Source organism: Berghia stephanieae, chromosome 2 (genome assembly GCF_034508935.2).
Source record: "Berghia stephanieae isolate SIO BIC M18660-M18661 chromosome 2, UCSD_Bste_1.3, whole genome shotgun sequence".
In the NCBI taxonomy this organism is placed as follows: domain Eukaryota; kingdom Metazoa; phylum Mollusca; class Gastropoda; order Nudibranchia; family Aeolidiidae; genus Berghia; species Berghia stephanieae.
In genome coordinates this window covers 124,402,650-124,422,891 of record NC_088361.1, presented here as the reverse complement: position 1 = coordinate 124,422,891, position 20,242 = coordinate 124,402,650, and the positions used below count along the sequence as shown (strand labels likewise).

Below are 20,242 nucleotides of genomic sequence, written 5' to 3'. Positions count from 1 at the left end.
GGCGGAGGAGACGTATTTTTTGTTATGATATTAATTTTTGAAAGTACGCTGTCAATGGTGTCGAATCGACAGTAAAACTTATTTAATTCCTCGATATTCATATGTGTGTCATTGTTAAAATCTGTCTTTTTGTTGTTAACGCCACCCATTTCTTTAATCATCCTCCACGCCTGCGATGCATTTGAATTTTTAAGGTTTGTTTCCATTTTATCTTTATATTTACGTTTTTCTTCATAAATTACCCTCTTTAATTGTTTTTCTGCCTCGTGCTGCTTGTTTTTGTCCCCACTCATATGAGCGATTTTCTTCATATTTATAAATAACTTAACTCGTTTGTTGACCCAAGGTTTGTTGTTGTTAAATATTTTAATCCTTTTTAATAACAGCGTTTGGTCAGCGGACGATCGTATAGATTAGACGAGGAAAATAGAACTCTCGTTTTCCTTCCGGGTATGGAAAAGTTCCATTTTTGGAAAATTGGCCACGGTGTTTTATATTTTTTTTCAGCCAGTTAACTGCTGTACTTTGGAAAAACACGTATCTAAAAATTTGGCCCGAAGACTCGTCCTTCAAACTAATATCGATCAATTTAAATGACCCACATTTTGGAATAAGATTCAAACCTCACGAGGTCCCAGGTTTGAGAGTTTTTGCCAAGATGAGGGTCATTTAAATCGATCGATATAATTTGACGTACGAGTTTTCTGGCCAAATTTTTAAATACATGATTTCCAGGAGTTGGGCAGTTAACTGGTTTAAAGAAAACCCCAAGAAATCATCATTTGCATTGCCCCTTTGTCATCATCGATGTAACGGTCTGTTCCATCGACCTATTTTTCTTGAGACATAATTTGTACTTTGTATGAAAGGGGATAATATAGGTCAGGGAAAGAGGGTTATAAAACGACATCAGACAACGGTTATTAATCTAAAACAGGCAGACTAGCATCAAAGAGACTCTCGCTCTATCTACACAGTGAAATAGAGAGGTTGGTCTGGTTCCGAATTGCAAATGACTGACCGATAAAGTAATAATTTCTTAACCCTTTAAAGGCGGGAGTGACTTTCATTAAAATAATATTACTTTCTTACATTATGTATCTTGTTGTTTATTGCTAACCTGTTTTCATGAAATGAGCAACGGGGCAATGCGACTTTGGGTTCATTGAATATAGAGTTGCATAGTTAAATAAATAAAAAAATAAAATAAAATTGCCTTTTTTCATCCCATAGGGGAAATTTGTCTCTAGTGTCTTTTCGAAAGGAAGACTGGTTTAATCCATGCGTCAGCCGCAGTGCAGCGCCGCAAATTGAGATAGGGCGAGGTGACTTGTTCATGTCACACAGCGCAGTGGCGGGTGATCGAACCCAGGTACTTTTCGGGTACGACGCAAAGGCTGTACCGCTGAGCCACGCTGCCCGCATTATGCATCTTGACGTTGTTGCTAACCTGTTTTCACGAAATGGCCAACAGGGCAATGCGACTTTTTGGGTTCTTTGAATATCAAGTTTCATAGTTGTCACTACTCTTTTGATAAAAAGGTTAAGATGCGATAATATTCGTTCCGGGTAAAATGGAACCCCGCAAAAAAAGAGATAAGTGCTTGAAGACACAGGCGGTTTGGAAAATGTTTATCTTTAATCACCTAAATATGAGTGTTTGGTTTCAACGATTTATCAATCAAAATCATCTTCGTCGCTGACATGACCTAAAAATTTCTCAAAAGTCGTTCAACTCCGAAAATTAATCAACAAAACAAATAATAAATCAAATATCATTTGGCTCCTCTTTTCTGGATCAACCTCCCAGATCATCAAGAGAATGAATGAATGCCTGACTTTTTGGGCAAAACACAGCCCCGAGCGCTGGTTGTGAATGAGATGCACCAGTTGTTAGATTTTCACTTGGGTTAGTTAGATACTTTGTCAGATTGTTTAGTTGTGACTTTATATATTTGGTGGTTGGGGAGGGGAGGGGGGGGGGCAGTCAGCTCAGTTCGAAGGCCTATCGCTTCTCACGAAGAGAAGCCGGTATTGATCCCGGTGTGGTCGAGATTTATTTCTGACCCCTTCTCCACCAGCAGTGATTGGGTAGCTAGGTGTATTAGATCTGACTGAAAGTACTTTGCAATTGACTAGCGTCATATCTTAAAGGTAGCAAGCAATTGATAAACTTCAGCTACATGGACCTCATGCTCTGAAGGATCACTCGATTATGTTTGGTAAAAATTAAAAAACTTTTATGGTGACAGTGATGGTTAGAATATATAATAATATGTGTAGTCATGGTTAATTTATCATGCCAAAAGACTCAATCATACAACGCTCAGAGCGGTATTCGAACCCTGAACCGCCTTCCAACCCGAAGGCGAGTGTTATACCACTAGACCACATTATTATAGTCGCACCAATGTTGTTTTGTTTTTAGGTGTTTAACGGCGCTTTCGACACTATTAAGGTCATTAAAGCGCCCGACACCAATGTTAAACACGCTTTCAAGTTTTAACATATTAAATTATAGATAGACTCGCAAAATCATGTTTTTGCACTCGTTACGTTGAATTAAATGAAGGGGGGAATAGACGCCAAATGGTTCTTACCAAACACGATTGTTATCCTAAATGTGTTATCTATCCTTAATGCCTTGGATAATAAAAAAAAAATATAAATTAAATCGCAGACGCGGATTTGCCTCTGAGAGGTGCCAGTAATAACTTGGGTAGACAATACATTTCATTTGGGTGGTGTCAATTAATGGCGAACGATGATACCTCTCGTGTCTCGCTTACGAAGAACCCTTGCCAAATTATGATTATCTTAGAAGCTGGTTATTTACTTATATATATATATATATATATATATATATATATATATATATATATATATATATATATATATATATATATATATATATCAAATTATCCCCCAAAAGTTTATAGACAAAGTATATGTAAAGGAAGTATGACTATATTTTGAGACTACTCGCTAAAACTAAAAAAATTTTTAATGTAGACGTCTAATACGAACAAAATTTCCGATTAAAAAGATAAGACAATAATACATTTCATGATTAAACTCAAGTGAAACGTTCGAAATGACATCGTTATGTGGATTTGTAAATGTATCTAATTCATATTTGGCTATTACACCCCTTCCCCCCTCCCTCTCTCTTTCTCTCTCTCTCTCTCTCTCTCTCTCTCTCTCTCCCTCTCTCTCTCTCTCTCCCTCTCTTTATATATATATATAGAAATATATATATATATATATATATATATATATCACGCCAACACACGTACACACACACATACATACACACACTCTCTCTCTCGTTCCCTCTCTCTCTCTCTCTCTCTCTCTCTCTCTCTCTTTCTTTCTTTCTCTCTCTCTCTCTCTCTCTATATATATATATATATATATATATATATATATATATATGCATGTATATATATATTATATAATATTTATATATATAATCAAAAATTAAAAATTATCCCCTTCCCGCTCCGACATCATAAGACATCGTCGCCTAGGCATTCCACGAAGGAATATAGATAATTCATCAAACAAGATGTCTGATGTCAACAGGAATCACCCATGTTGTCCAAGTGAGCAAATTGGGGCTTAATAATATTGCTCAAGGAAAAAAAACGAAAGTGCCTGAAGCGGGGCTCGAACCCGCACAGCGCAATGCCTTAACCACTCGGCCACATCGCCCCCTCCCCATATATATATATATATATATATCTATATATATATATATATATGTATATATATATTATATATATATATATATATATATCACGCAAACACACACACACATACACACACTCTTTCTCTCTCTCTCTCTCTCTCTCTCTCTCTCTCTCTCTCTCTCTCTCTCTCTCTTTCTCTTCAAAATACCTCTTTCCAGCTACCCTGCGTTTGTCATCTGTGTTATTACACTGCCTAACCTAACGCCCGTAGTATTTTCTTTGAACAGGTCGAACAATTTACTCCAACAATACACATCCTTAACACGGAAGACCTTTCGCTGTTCTTATTTTTCATTTCCAGCATCCGTGATTATCAGAACCCATGATGTGCCCATTTCTAGGTTCCGATAAAATCGTGGTATTCGATTGCTGTTTGCAAGTTAATCTCGAACTATACACCATAGCAAATGCACCCGAATTTCACGCTTACGAATTTTACCGAATAATTATTCGAATAATTTAGGTTTCTAGCGATACGAAGTCGGTTATACGATACCAAGAATTTAAATGAAATGCAAGTGAGAAAGTGACTTGAAAATACAGCGATCGTATTTTATAATTTATCATTGACCCCATCCTTTCCATTTAGCTAGAATAATAGAAATATGATAAGATTCCAACAATTAAAGAAATTAAATAGTGTTTCCTACTACTTCAGAGCATAGATCTTAGTCTTTTGTTCACTGCCAAAAATCACTTCTTGATAATCGTCGTTCGATAGTTCGTTTGTATTTCCAAACGCCAGTCTTGCAAATAGAGAAGGCTTCGAACAACCTGATAGACCGTCAGTTCCATAGTTAGGCTCCAATAAAATTACCCCCTCTGAAACCAGATGCGATGCATTTAGATCCACACATGTTGTGACTTGGTACCATTCTCTCATTTTCACGTTTCGGAAGTGGGGTGTTTCTGTCACTTATTACTGCCCATGTTTCTATTTCCGGTTACCATTTTGAGCGACACGAGTGGTATTCTCTGACACCAACTACAAGTTTCATTCACATGTGGTTTTTCTGATGGATTCTATCCTTGAAGAAACGCCTTATGGTTGTTTGTCTTTTCATATCTAGACAATAACATGTGGAAACCACACACTCTCAACAAGACAATGTCACATCAACGAAGAGACAATTGTTCTAAATTGGAGGTTTGGACGCTTGATAATGAATGGTTTTCTTTTGCCATATTATTCTAAAAATAAATCAAATAATAAAAACCTTTGATGAGACAAAATAATTTGCCATGATTTCACTCACGTACACACAAAAATGCTTATATATATATATATATATATATATATATATATATATATATATATATATATATATATATATATATATATATATATGTACGTGTAAATGTATAATGTTTGTGTGTGTGTGCGTGTGTTTATGCAATATGTGAGTCTTTCGCCTTGGTCGAATGTTTGTTTATTATCACAAGGAGCATTTTTCCCTCTCGAGTGTATATGACTTAAACCTTTAAACGTTTATATTAAAAACAACCATTCATTTTAAAATAAATCTAACCATTTTTACATCAAATGTAATTTTCAGGAATTTGCTCACTCTAGCATAGTATGAGATTATAATATCATTTACCCGGTCGTAGGGATGAATACAAATTGAAAATAATATAATTCATAACCAATAATATAAAACTTAAATTTATCTTATTCAATGGGAAGAATTAATTTAGTTTCCTAAATCTTAAAAGACTAAAATTTCACATTCCTTATCTTTTAACACTGTGTTTACTTTTTAGGAATTTGGTTTCACCCGACATGATAATGCATGGTAAAAATAAAGGACTCAACTATACGCAACTAGGAGCGGGTCTCGAACCCTGGACCTCCGCTGGATCCGAAAGCAAGAGTCGTACCACAAGAACACATAGGCGCACCAGCGTTGTGCCACATGTTAAGAGAGAAATTATAACATTGTTGTATGCGCATGTGATCAAATCAATAAAGGCTTCATATCATAATAGTTATAATAAATAACGATAATAAATAGAGTGAATAAAGCGCCAATCTTCTTAATTGTTCAATGGCGCTTTACACAGCACATCTAGATGGTATGGGAATTTAAAGAAAATTAAAGAATATGTTCTTGGTTTATCTCATGGCCCTTGATGACATAATTAATCACAACGGATGACAAAGAACTGGCCAGCGCAAATCTCAAAATCTTCCCACACATCTTCAAAGAAACTATTAGCGTCTCTAACGCCTACGATAATATGGAACTCCAGGAATAGAAGAAGAGTAGTTTGTTTCACTTGGTGATTAAGAATAACAAAATGGTTGCGCAACAGTAAGGAAGATGGGGATGAATGAAAAATAAACATTCGGCAACTTCTTTGATGTGAAGAGAAGTTAGTGTAGATAGAATAATAGGGGAATAGTATGTATGTCTGTGTTTGCATGCTATTGATAAAAGTGAGGATGAAACAATTGTTACAAGATAACATTCAGTAAAGATTCAAATGATAACAGCTCCAGATCAGCTGATGATGATGATGAAGAAGAAGAAGAAGAAGAAGAAGAAGAAGAAGAAGAAGAAGAAGAAGAAGAAGAAGAAGAAGAAGAAGAAGAGGAGGAGGAGAAGGAGGAGGAGGAGGAAGGAGGAGAAAAAAATGAAGAAGAAGAAGGATGGACGGGGGTTCTTTAGAGATGAGCCAGAATTGAAAAGAGTATGGACGATCAGAAATGAACGAATCGAGTTCTGGTGAGTAAACTTAGTGGGAATTGTGTAATCTTCGTGGGAATATGTGTAAGTGTATGACATAATCAGTCGGATGGTGAAAATTTTGGATTTACACTTTTTTGCATTTTCTGAAAGAATATGCTCATCAGAGCATTTTAATCTTTATTTGAAATAAATCTGGTGATTTTTCATGAAGTTATGGTCAAATGTATGGGAAAGGTATCCAGCAACTTTTCTCAAATTTCATACTATTTTAACTTGACTAGCTGTAATGAAATTGAAATGAAATTAAGCTTTGATATTTCCCGAAGATGTACAAAAATGGTTGATTTAATCATGTATTTATGACATTAAGAACTCATTTTGGATGAAAATTGACCTTCTAACTTGGCAATATCTCCGTTCAAACCTTTTCACCATCCGACTTATTATGTCATTCACTGTAACATATATCTTGACCAAGTAGGTCTCACAAATACCTATGCACGCAAGTATTTGACTTCGTGTGGATTTGTGGTTTTGTGATATGACACTCGCCTTCGGATCTGTAGCAACCTTTTTGGGCGCCGCAAAGTTGAGTTCTTTGAAGAAGACTATGCACCAACATACTCTCACCGCACTCAGGTGTGAAATGAGTTCCTGGATTGTAACAGCGTTGTCACTGTCGAAAAAAAAATTATAATAGTGCCTTACAACGTAGGCGTCATGTCTTGTTCAATCTGTTATGAAACCGTTTTAAGGCGGTCGGTCACTTATTATGCTATCCACGTGAGTAAAATTGAATCTCGTATGAAAAAGGGTTAACTTTTAACGTTTCTATGCTTTAAGAATGAGTTGAAAAGTCTCCACGATGGCTAGTATAATACAATAATAAAAAATAAAAACTATTTTTAAAAAATGAGCATTTATATAGAGCAATATCCACTACACTTGGTCAAGCGCTTTACAAGGGGGCAGTTTGGTGAACATCTGTTAAGCGATATTACATTTTCTTTTCGGACAGAGACAACGCTGTTAACAGTCAGGCACTCATTTTATACCTGATTGCGGTGAGAGAATGTGAGTCAAGAGAGGACACAGAGCGGGACTCGAACCGTGGACCATCCGACTCGAAGGCAGCAGCCTCTTATGGTTCTCACACTACTATGTTATGACGATCGACCCAATCAGCAAAGTCCGGTCCGCATTCGTGCACCGTCGCGAACCCGCCGGGTAGCATCGTCACAACACACCCGAAGGCGAATGTCATACCACAATACCACATAGTCGCACAATGTAAACAACGTGTAGGTACAATGCCAACTACAATACTTGCTATGTACAGGATTTTTTTCTAAAGTTAGGAAAAAAAAATCTTTAAAAAAGTGAGAATTGTAATTAGACATTTTCAATACTAAGACGGGCGGCTATTTGGTCTAGTGGTATCACACTTGCTTTCGGATCGGAAGGTCCTGGGTCGAGCATCGCGCTCGGCGCATAGTTGAGTCCTTGGAAAGGGCTCTTTACTCACATTCTCTCACCATACTCAGGTGTAAAATGAGTACCTGGCCGTTAACAGCGTTGTCTTTGTCCGAAAAATTGTAATATCGCCTAACAGGCGTTTTGTCCCACCCTACATGTTAAATGTTGCTGTTGACCAGGGACCCCCTGTAAAGCGCTTTGAGCACATTTAGTGGATATTGCGCTATATAAAATCTCATTTTTTTAAAAAATAGACAAGACGATAGTGTATATCTATTATTTAAAAAATAGGGTTGAGGATCAGCATTTTTCCGAACACCCAATGTAAATTTTTTTATCACCGAGCACATATATAATTACTGGCAAATCTAAATATTATAAAACTATTTTTTACAGACTGATATACGAATAATTTCCAAACCTTCTAATATTATATTTCAGGCTAATTCTATCATCCGTTGACTCAAATGCATGCGGAAAAAACATATGTTAGGTCAGTCCTTATTGACGTTTGGCGTTCATTGCAAGTATAATTAAATTCTACGCAATTCTAGCAAATCCACAACAAAAACAGATGAGATAATTTTGAATGTCTCTTGATATGTTCAAGTACTAATAATCTCATCCGCAACACAAAAAAATGATGACGTGATTTTAGACTTCTCTTGATACTCTCAAATAATAATACTCTACTTAAAAAAAAAAAAAAAAAAAAAATAAAATAAAATAAAATAAAAAAAATAAAAATAAAAATAATAATAATAATAATAATAATAATAATAATAATAATAATAATAATAATAATAATAATAATAATAATAATAATATAGATACTTTATTCATCCAAAAAATGGAAATTCGTTTACAGACATTTTCATGAATAAAAATGTATAAACACGAAGTTGAGAATCTATGACGACAATGTGTACATATATAATATATGCAAATGCACAAAATGTAAAAATATACAACCAAGAACCAATAGCAACACTTTATATATTAATTTGATAAATTGAGATAGAGTCAAAATTGCTCCGTAAAGCCAATATTAATTTTTTTTTTTTCATCGAGCCCAGATTACCGCAAATCTAAAAATACAATACAGTAGTATAAAACGTATAAAAGATGACCGCCTGGCTGGTCCCAATAGCCTATATTTCTCCGGGGGTTCTCCACTTGTTACAAAAATAAAATAAGGTAGCCTTATCTGATTATCGATATCTTGTGTCGTTGTACTTTACAGTTGATTGATTAAGATTATAATATATCGATTTGTTCTAAGACCATAATTAGGACAATCCTTAAAGGCGAAATCGATATCAATTTAAACATGAGATGCCCAATATAAAATTGATCTACCACCTTTAAAAAATAATGAATGCACACACATGACTGACACCTGTACATAAAAAAAATATAAAAACGCGTTTCTATTACGATCCGAGTATACAAATAAGTATACAAATAGAATCAGTGTAGATAGATAGTTATTTGTGTAATTAATTATTGATCAGTCTCTATCTAGAATTATATCTCTTCTTTGGGAGAAGTCATTATGTACAGATACTATATCTTTATCTTCACCCATTTAGTTAATGCTATTTGGTTAAGTATAATTAATCACATAAAAATCATTGTCATTCTCCTCGAATAACTAGCTAAAATATGAGAAATGCGTACGTAATATTATGCAAATAAGACGATATTTATTGTTTCGATTATTCTCATTTTAACAACACTATCCTCTCATCTTCCAGTCGCCTTAACCGACGTGCACTTATTTTTAGGTCTGATAACCCAATTTCTTATGGGCTCATTGTTGTAATTGAAATCTCAAAAAATGACGTAAAATATTGTCCGTGACAACAATGTTAATATCGGCCCATAAGTGCGTTCGAATGTTGCATACGTATTAACCCTTCGCTTGCCTACCATAAGACAATCATCATATTCATTGCAATGCAACCAACAATTTGTCTTTCTGCATTCTTTTGTACATCACTGAGTTGAAAGAAATTGTTTTCTTATAGCTATAAAAACATGATACTGTATTGTAGACATAATTTTGTTGAACAATATTATATATAGAATTATAAGAATGTACTTGTAGCTTTTCTGTTTGAGTAAGAAAAGTTTTTGTGTGGATGAGTGTGAAGTTTCGGGGAAATTTCTGGAAATGGCTGGAAAAGAGAGAGAGAGAGAGAGAAAGAGAGAGAGAGAGAGAGAGAGAGAGAGAGAGAGAGAGAGAGAGAGAGAGAGAAAAGAGAGAGAGAGAGAGAGAAAGAGAGAGAGAAAGAGAGAGAGAAAGAGAGAGAGAAAGAGAGAGAGAGAAAGAGAGAGAGAAAGAGAGAGAGAGAGAAAGAGAGAGAGAAAGAAAGAGAAAGAGAGAGAGAAAGAGAAAGAGAGAAAGAAAGAAAAAAAAAAAAAAAAAAAAAGAGAGAGAGAGAGAGAGAGAGAGAGAGAGAGAGAGAGAGAGAGCGTTAAAGTGTCTTATTCAGACTACACTAATACAGAACACCGACTTGAGGCTTAATACCGTTTTACAAACCTGTGTCACATAATTTTCCAAATTCAAATTCCGGGGGCTGAGGCTGGAATTTGTCACTGAGATGAGTGGAAAAGGCATCGGCCCCACGATCTGTGTTTATCTAATTAATAGTGACACTTGAGTTGGATCGAATCGAAAGATCAGAGACAGAAATAACCCCGGAAGCACTCCTGGAGTGGGGGTGTTTATAAAATTACAAACAAGTTTCATAGAATGGGAAGCACACATGTTTTTAAGTTGTTTTTTTTTCTTCAGAATTCCAGCAAGCGCCTACGCAAATTTTTGTGTTTTGTAAACATAGAAACTCGAGCTTGAGCTTTCATAGAGAGCAATATCCACTAAACGTGCTCAAAGCGCTCTACAAATGGTCCCTGACCAACGGCAACACGTATCATGTAGAACGAGACATGACGCCTGTTAGGCGATATTACATTTTTTCCCCGACAAAGACAACGCTGTTAACAGCAAGGGACTCATTTTACACCTGTGCACGGTGAGAGAATGTGAGTAAAGAGCCTTTTCCAAGGACTCAACTATGCGCCGAGCGAGGCTCGAACCCAGGATCTTCCGATCCGAAAGCGAGTGTCATACCACAAGACCACATAGCCGCACAAAGTGGAATGTATGAATTCGAGGAAGGCTGATTTTTCAGCATGTCTGTTTTATTGCGCAGTGTGAATCTCTGATCAGACCTAGATAGATCGCGTAATCTTCAACTGAACTCAATTTAGTACCCCAAAAATGTGTGTTTCACCAGTGCCTGCTCCCTAAGTTGTCAATTTAGTGCCCATATACTGCTTACATTTAATGGAGACACCTGTACATTATTTCCGTGTATAATTTGTTTCCGCTTTGCCTGTTATTGTATAATACCTATATACAAATATGATAGGAACTAAAGAAATAATGAGGTAGCTGGGAGGTTAAAAAATAGGAGTTGGAAAGATGAAGTGATGATATTAGAGAGAAAGAGAAAGAGTCAGAGAGAGACAGAGAGAGAGAGAGAGAGAGAGAGAGAGAGAGAAAGAGAGAGAGAGAGAAAGAGAGGGGGGGGGGAGAGGAGAAGAGATAGGAAGAGAGAATAAAGAGGAAAAAGCACTGATATGGAAAGACAATGTGAGTTGGAAAGGGGGAAAGTTGCAAAGCAATAATAATATAAGAAGAGAGAAGGGGAAGTGGAGTATGTATTGAGAGATCAGTGATATTTAAAACGATTAATAAATCATGCATTAGATTATCGTAAGAGCAACAAAGGATCTCGAATACAAGAGAGAACGTGTTGACATTAATTTACCTCCTTGGTTCCCAGGTATCGCACGGCACATGGTAAGGTTGCCATCATACCTTCGGTTACGGTCACATCGGTATTGGTATTCAAGAACTCTGGCTGGAGCACGACCGTCGAGTCTTCGTAGTCATAATCTGGAGGTGAGATGAACATTTGAAATAATTTAGTTATAACGCTTTTGGAAAGAAATTGTAGTAGCTGTTGTCATCGTCGTTATCGTTTTTATCGTCATTATCGTCATCATCATCATCATCATCATCATCATCATCATCATCATCATCATCATCATCATCAACGTCGTCGTCGTCGTAATCAGCATCATCATTGCCATCATTATTATTGTCATCATCATCATCAACATCATCTACATCGCCGCCGCCACTACTAATATCATTACCATCATCAACGATATCATCACTTCTATTCCCACCACCACCACTACAACTACTACCATTACCGCTACCATCACCACTATTACAACTACTGCCATAACCACCAGCACCACCACCACGATCATCATCATTATTTTCCCCAGGTGCTTTAATGACAAAAATATTCTCAAGCACAAAAATCTCTCCCCCTCCCCCCCAACCCCCAACCCCCCCCCCCCCCCCCCCCCAACCCCCAAAGAAATTACTAACAAAGATGACAGGAATGAAGGACATACAATTAGATCAATGAATGATCGGATGAATGAATGGATGAATAAAAGAATGAATTGTTGTTTTTATTTATGTTTGCTAAGTCTTCATCATTATTTATATTCTAAACAAAAATTATAACGATAACTAACGATAAAATAAACGAAGTGGTTTCAATATACAACAGTACAAAACAGAAACGTTTCGAGCAAAATTCCTATTCAGCAAAACAATAATATTACTAAGGAGACAAAAATTTAAATAAAACCAAAAGCACGGGATGAGAGGTGATATCTGCAGGTAAATGTCAGCCTTAATATGCTAAAGTATCAAAACAAGTAGCATTTTTTTATTTTGTCGTATCAAATTTTTATATTAAAATATTTTTTAAAAAAATCTTTTGAGCTTTTACATAGCGCAATATCCACTAAACGTGCCCAAAGCGCTTTACAAGGGGTCCCTGGCCAACAGCAACATTTAAAATTTAGGACAAAACAAGGCGATATTATATTTTTTTCGGACAGAGACAACGCTGTTGACGGCCAGGTACTCATTATCCACCTGAGTACAGTGAGATAATGTGAATAAAGAGTCTTTTCCAAGAGCCTTTTCTCAACTGTTCACCGAGCGAGGGTCGAACCTAGGACCTTCCGATCCGAATGCAAGTGTCATACCACTAGACCACATAGCCGCACTTATTATAGGCCGCAGGCTACCACTTTCTGTTTGACTTGAAATATTTACGCAATGTTTTTCAGCCCTTCACTAGGTTCATTATGAATTGTTCAAAAACCAAACAAGTGTTCTATGACTTGCCCGTGGCCATGATGCTTAGCTTAGACTATGCAAACAATTGCGGCAGCAGCAACAATAACTGAATCAACATTGGATGGATGTGTCTTCAATCTCCAATTATCATATAATAGCAACAGCTTCTAATGTTTACGATTGGCCTAAATTGCAAAGTTTTCCCGCAGTCAGGAACTTGAAACCTACACTCATAATACAATGATGTTCAACCAAATAAAATTGTTTGGCTGCCAATAGATAAATCCGGGAGCTTAGTTGTTTTTTTTTTGGTACCGTCTAATGTCTCCGGGAAGCTTTTAACTCCTGCACTGCCCCTTGCTACGGCTGATACACAATTATATCATCCTGACACTATCTTTCAGATCGGTCACAGGACTAATATTTCACCTCATTTAATAAATTATAATAATAATACTATATTTGTATAGCGCATTTTCAAAATTATATAATGCTCAATGCTCTATACATTGATTGAGAAAATAAGGCATTTCTTGCGCCACAATCGGCAACACCCACCCCCCTCTTCCACACACACACACACACACACACACACACACACAGACAGAGACTCGCGCGCGCACGCACGCGCAGACACAAAATCGAATATTCACACATAGGGATATAGCCATTTAGTATGTCTCAGATTGAAAATAGGCAGATGTGAAAAAAAAATGTTTTAGTTTCGATTTAAAAGAATTAATAGTTGGTTTGTTCCGCGACGGGTTTGGGAATATATAGAATTCCACGCACTGGGTCCCGTGACGGAAAAGGATCGCCTGCCAAAAGCCAAAATAATTTTATTTAATCCGCAGCGCCGCAAATTGAGCTAGGGCGAGGTGACTTGCTCAAGGCCACCCAACGCAGCGGTGAGTGATCGAACTCGGTACCTTACGGGTACGAAGCAAAGACCGTACCACTGAGCCACGCTGCCCCCAAGTTGATAGTTGATATGAACGAATAAAGAAAGCAAAACTAAAATTTTACATTTTTGGATCGTGTTAATAATCACGATTTATCCCGACAAAACAACGGATTGAAACGGTGACTCACATAATTTTTTTGATTGGTTGATTAAAATGGCCATCTACAACTTTTCAACATTTCATAAGCCTGTGACTTAAAAGAAGTGGACGTTCTTTCGCAATATTATACGAGTATAAACACGCTTTGCCAATGCGCACATAATATTATTGGTGTTTTGTCAATGTCTGGCAGTGATGCGCACATAATATTATTGGTGTTTTGTCAATGTCTGGCAGTGATGCGCACATAATATTATTGGTGTTTTGTCAATGTCTGGCAGTGATGCGCACATAATATTATTGGTGTTTTGTCAATGTCTGGCAGTGATGCGCACATAATATTATTGGTGTTTTGTCAATGTCTGGCAGTGATGCGCACATAATATTATTGGTGTTTTGTCAATGTCTGGCAGTGATGCGCACATAATATTATTAGTGTTTTGTCAATGTCTGGCAGTGATGCGCACATAATATTATTGGTGTTTTGTCAATGTCTGGCAGTGATGCGCACAGAATATCATTGGTGTTTTGTCAATGTCTGGCAGTGATGCGCACAGAATATCATTGACGTTACGTGATGGATAAAAGACAGGAGGGCAGAAAAGCAAGAGGAACAAGGAGAACGAGTAGGATGAGGGAAACGTCGACAAATATAATAATATAACCACACCAACAGTGAAAAGAAAAGTGATCATGATATCAATAAAAACAATAGCATCACCATCGCCGCCACCATTGAGAGAGAGAGAGAGAGAGAGAGAGAGAGAGGGGGGAAAGAGAGAGAGAGAGAGAGAGAGAGAGAGAGAGAGAGAAAGAGAGAGAGAGAGAGCGAAGTAAACTCGGGAATGATATAAAACTCTTTAAAAATAATAGAAAAACATGAGATATAATAATATGGACAAGAAATATACATCGGAAATAGATACGTGTTTAAAAAAAGGAATTTTAAAAAAACAAAGAAAAAAATCAGAAATAAAAGGAAACAAGATTACAATGTAATCCTACCTCACAGCAACAATGTCTACGATTGGGGGTTTAATCAAGCCTGTAAAAAATCGAGCACCTCATTTTATTGGAAATCGCTCGGCCGACACATCGTCCGTGTACAATTACTTCAGCGACGTGCACATTATTTCCATGTTAGCTATCTACATACATCACTGCATCGTCAATAATGTCAGATCGGATAGTTTTCCTTTAAAACTTAAGCTAACAACGCCACTCCGAACTCAAAAGAATGCAAATGCCCGCCAACCGATTTAAAGCTGGATAAATTGTAAATTTTAAATGTTCAAATAACGTTTGGTTACAACTTGTGTTTCTAAGGATGTTCAAATAAAATAAGTATAGTTTTTACTTCTTTTATTTTTACTCAAGAAAGAGTTATACGTTTGACCCCCCATAAAATTATATAATTCGTATTTTTTAAATTCATATAATCAGTGATAAATATCTTCTTTGTTGATAATAATGTGATAGAAGAACATTTTTTTAAAAAGCTAAATATATTTTGTAAAGCAAATTGAAATTCTTTTTAAATTATCCTTTAAACGATTCATCATAAAATATCAAAAATGCCGTTAGATTTAGCATGAAATATGAAACTGACAAATTCTACTCAACATTCTTGATTTTTTAGGAAGACAAGATTGGATGACTCAAGCTGACATCCATGTCGTTGCTCGTTTAGACTGTTTGTAACTTAACGGATTCGTGCACTGGGTCAATACCACAATGTTGTCATTCCATGTCACGTTACGGGAGAATGGTTTGATTAAGGACACTCCGGTCATGTTTTATTGCATTCTTTTTGGTTTTTCATTACAGCCCACGCCTAGCCATTCTAAAGCTAACCCTTACCATAACGGATGCATCATCATCATCATCATCATCATCATCATCATCATCATCATCATCATCATCATCATTATTTTTATTATTATTATTATTATTATTATTATTATTATTATTATTATTATTATTAATTATTATTATTATTATTATTATTATATATATTTTATTATTATCATTATTATTATTATTTATTATTATTATTATTATTATTATTATTATTATTATTATTATTATTATTATTGTTGTTATTATTATTATTATTATTATTATTATTATTATTATTATCATTATATTATTATTATTATTATTATTATTATTATTATTATTATTATTATTATTATTATTAATATTATTATTATTATCACGATCATTGTCACCATCATCATCATCATTGTCGTCATCGAGTCAACTTCTTGACTCATTGAAAGTGATCGTCTTGCTCCTGGACTTGAGTGCGGCATTTGATATAACATTACACGTCGCCTTGAAAATTGATTTGCGATTACCGGAAGTGCCCGTCGCTGGAATGAGGATTATGTCAAAGAGCGCTCACTGAAAGTTATCATCAAATGTTCTCTCTAAGTCTTTCAAGTTAACGTTTGGAGTACCTAGGGATCATTACTGGAACCAACCCTATTCACACTCTACACTTCTCATCATGCATATATACTTTTTTTTAAACATGATTTGGAATTTCAATTATATGCCGAAGACACACGACGGTAGTGTCTGTGTCAACAAAGACATTAATACATGGTATCGAAGGCTGTGATCATGATATTCCGAAATGGATGGATGGCTTTTGAAAAGCTTGTATTAAACGATGACAAGAACGGCCTGTTTTTCTGTAAGAAACAAATTGAAGTACTTGTCAATGAGGTCATCGTTAGATTAAGAAAAGGTACAATCCTAAGGGACCCCTTGTATGCGCTTTGAGCACGTTTAGTGGATATTGCTCTAAATAAAGAAAGCCCAAGCTAAAAAAAAACTGTGAGAAATCTAGGATTATCAACGAGAAGCAATCTGAAATTCTCTCTGGGTCTATACCAGAAGTGCTCATACTACTGAGTGCTTCAAGTCCAGACTTAACATTTTTTAAAATACTTTTAAAACTTTATACTTTACATTGGTATCAGCATTAGTTGATAGATTTAAAATTAAGAAATTAAGGAGCTTGAACCGGTGTAATGTAAAGAACTGAACAAGTGTGTATGATAAGGTGCCAGACACACTTGTTCATTTCTTTACCTTTTTGATAGATCTAAAGTGTGTAACATTATATTTTCTCACAATTATTTCTTGTAAAACGCCACTTAACACGTTCGGTGGAGATTGGCGCTATATAAACTTTATTTAATTATTAAATCATCCATTTATTTATTTATTTATTTATTCAATTATTTATTTATTTATTTATTTATTTATTTATTTATTTATTTATGGCAATTTAATCAATTTTTTAAATACAAATTTCGTGGCCCCTCAAAAAAAAATCGAAAATATGTGTTGTTAGAGTCTGCATATTCTTGATATTTTTTTAGTTGTGACAAAGCATTGAGGCCAAGGATGCTGAAAGAGTTAACAGACAAAACAAAAGATAAAAGATACCGACATCCGTGCTTTCCTATGTTGTTTTTGTTTCTCTTTCTATCATCTTACACTGATTGTGTTGTTTCCTTATCCTTTATGTTCAAACTTTTATTCATTGATTCATTCTCACCCTCCTTATTCTTCTTTGTTTCTAACTAGTCCTTTTGCTCCTCGTCTTATACATCCTTCCCCCTCCTCTTCCTCTTCTCTTTATTTATCCTCCTCTTCCTTCATCCCATTCTCATCCTCATCCTCTTCCTCCTTCACGTTCTCCTCATACTCTTTTTAATTTTCCTCGTTCTTTCTTTACTTCTGCTCACTCCTTTCCCTCATCATCATCATCATCTTCATCATCATCATCATCATCATCATCATCATCATCATCATCATCATCATCATCATCATCATCATCATCATCATCGTCGTCGTCGTCATCATCATCATCATCATCATCATCATCATCATCATCATCATCATCATCATCATCATCATCTTTATCGTCTTCTTCTTCTTCTTCTTCTTCTTCTTCTTCTTCTTCTTCTTCTTCTTCTTCTTCTTCTTCTTCTTCTTCTTCTTCTTCTTCTTATTATTATTATTATTATTATTATTATTATTATTATTATTCTTCTTCTTCTTCAGCATCATCATCATGTTTTTCTTCTTCGTTTTTTACATTCATCTTTCCCATCTTTTCTGTACCTCTTCATCCCTTCTTCATCCCCTCCATCCCCCCCCCCACCCTCCTCCTCCTCCTCCTTCTTCTTCTTCTTCTTCTTCTTCTTCTTCTTCTTCTTCTTCTTGTTCTACTACTACTACTACTACTACTACTACTTCTTCGTTCTTTCTTCCTTCCTTCATTCCTGCCCTTTTGTCTTTTCCCCTTGTCTTTACATCAACGCCCTTCCATCATGCCTAACATCATCACAATGTAAAAATGGCTTCACGATGACTCAAAAAATCCTTTTTCCATTTATTTGTCATGGAACTCAAAGGTTTCGTCTTGCGTTTTGTGTCATCAATTGCGTTACTATCTGTACTGCCCTCTCTGAAAATAAAACGCATTTTAAAAATTTTGGCCAGAAAAATCGACCTTCAAATAACACGACCCTCATCTTGTCAATAACTCTCAAACCTGGGATTTTCCTCAACCGGCAAAAAATCTTTAAATAAAAAAGTTTTTTTTTTTTTTTTTTTAATCTACGTTAGTGTAGTGGTGTGGTTCTTGGATCCATAAGAATTGTGGTGACACTATGAAAGAAAACGTTTGATAAAAAGCATTGACGACCCCCCTCCCCCCCCCTCCGGCCCCCTCCCTCCCTCTCTCTCTCTCTCTCTCTCTCTCTCTCTCTCTCTCTCTCTCTCTCTCTCTTTCTTCCTCCCTCATTCTCTTTCTGGATTATGCGTAGAGTATTACCACTTAAACTTTTATTTATTCTTGGCTACGGCGTGTTCTGGACACTTATTTTTACATCTTCAGACACCTAAAAATTAGAACATGATGACATCATTTTGTGAGGCTATGTGGTCTAGTGGTATGACACTCGCATTCGGATCGGATGGTCCTGGATTCCAGTCCCGTTTGGCGAATAGTTGACTCCTTGGTAAAGACTCTTTACCCACATTCTCTCATCGTACTCAGGTGTAAAATGAGGACCTGATCGTTAACAGTGTTGTCTCTGTCCGAAAAAAAGAATAACATCGCCTGAAGGCGTCCTATCTCGTCTTGCATATTAACTCACTCAACCCTAACACCGACTATATCCGTAGTTTGCCCGGGTTACTTTTACACCATGCCTATTTATTACATTTTTCTGAGACAAATTATAGGCGTAGTATCAAAGCTAATATTTTTAGTGTATGCATGTTAATGATTGTTGAATAAAACTATCTATGTGCATGCTCATTTTAATACATTTTTTTTCAATTTTGAAAAGTAGCAAAAATCTCTAGGATTGAGTGAGTTAAGTATTGCTTTTGGACAGGACTCCTGTCAAGGGCATTGAGCACGTTTAGTGGAAATTGCACTTTATATAAGCTCATGATTTTTATTTTATTTATTTATTTCTGTTGTTGCTAATTGCCAAATGTTTCCAGACCTGTGAACATGTTCTCCTCGACGGATCGATCAAAGATAATTCTCCGAGACAATTGCCAGTAGTATCAATAAATTATAAATAAGTCTCAAGAAGTGTTATCACAATATTGATGTTTGCAGAAGCAAAAGAAAAGCAGAAAGTGATACCTCCTGTGATTAGTTGCCTCGGAAAATACTGGATAATAATGCTTGGAATCGACATACAGATTTTAAAAATTATTATTTAATACTCATTTCTAGTATAATAGAAAAATTATAATTATATTCTACAGCATATTGATTAAAAAATGCATCAACAGCATGAAATGTCATGATTTATCTGTTAGTCGTCTGAGAATAATCAGAACAGAGAAAAATCATTTGCAAGAGCACGTACGGGCTAGCTCATAATAGTGACATTGGAAATATATGATTACATGACATTATCTCGTTTGAGAAATTGTAACTATTGCTTCACATGAAAAAAAATTGAG

General features: G+C 35.7%; 1 protein-coding gene across 2 annotated transcripts in view; it reads right to left on the bottom strand.

Moving 5' to 3' along the window:
- Positions 1-20,242, bottom strand: part of LOC144966506 (zwei Ig domain protein zig-8-like) — a 363,782-nt gene that overhangs the window by 72,332 nt on the left and 271,208 nt on the right. For both annotated transcript variants that reach the window (XM_078903125.1, XM_078903126.1), the window contains exon 6: positions 11,764-11,891. In XM_078903125.1, coding sequence (XP_078759251.1) covers positions 11,764-11,891 — 128 coding nt within the window. The remainder of the gene's footprint in view (positions 1-11,763; positions 11,892-20,242) is intronic.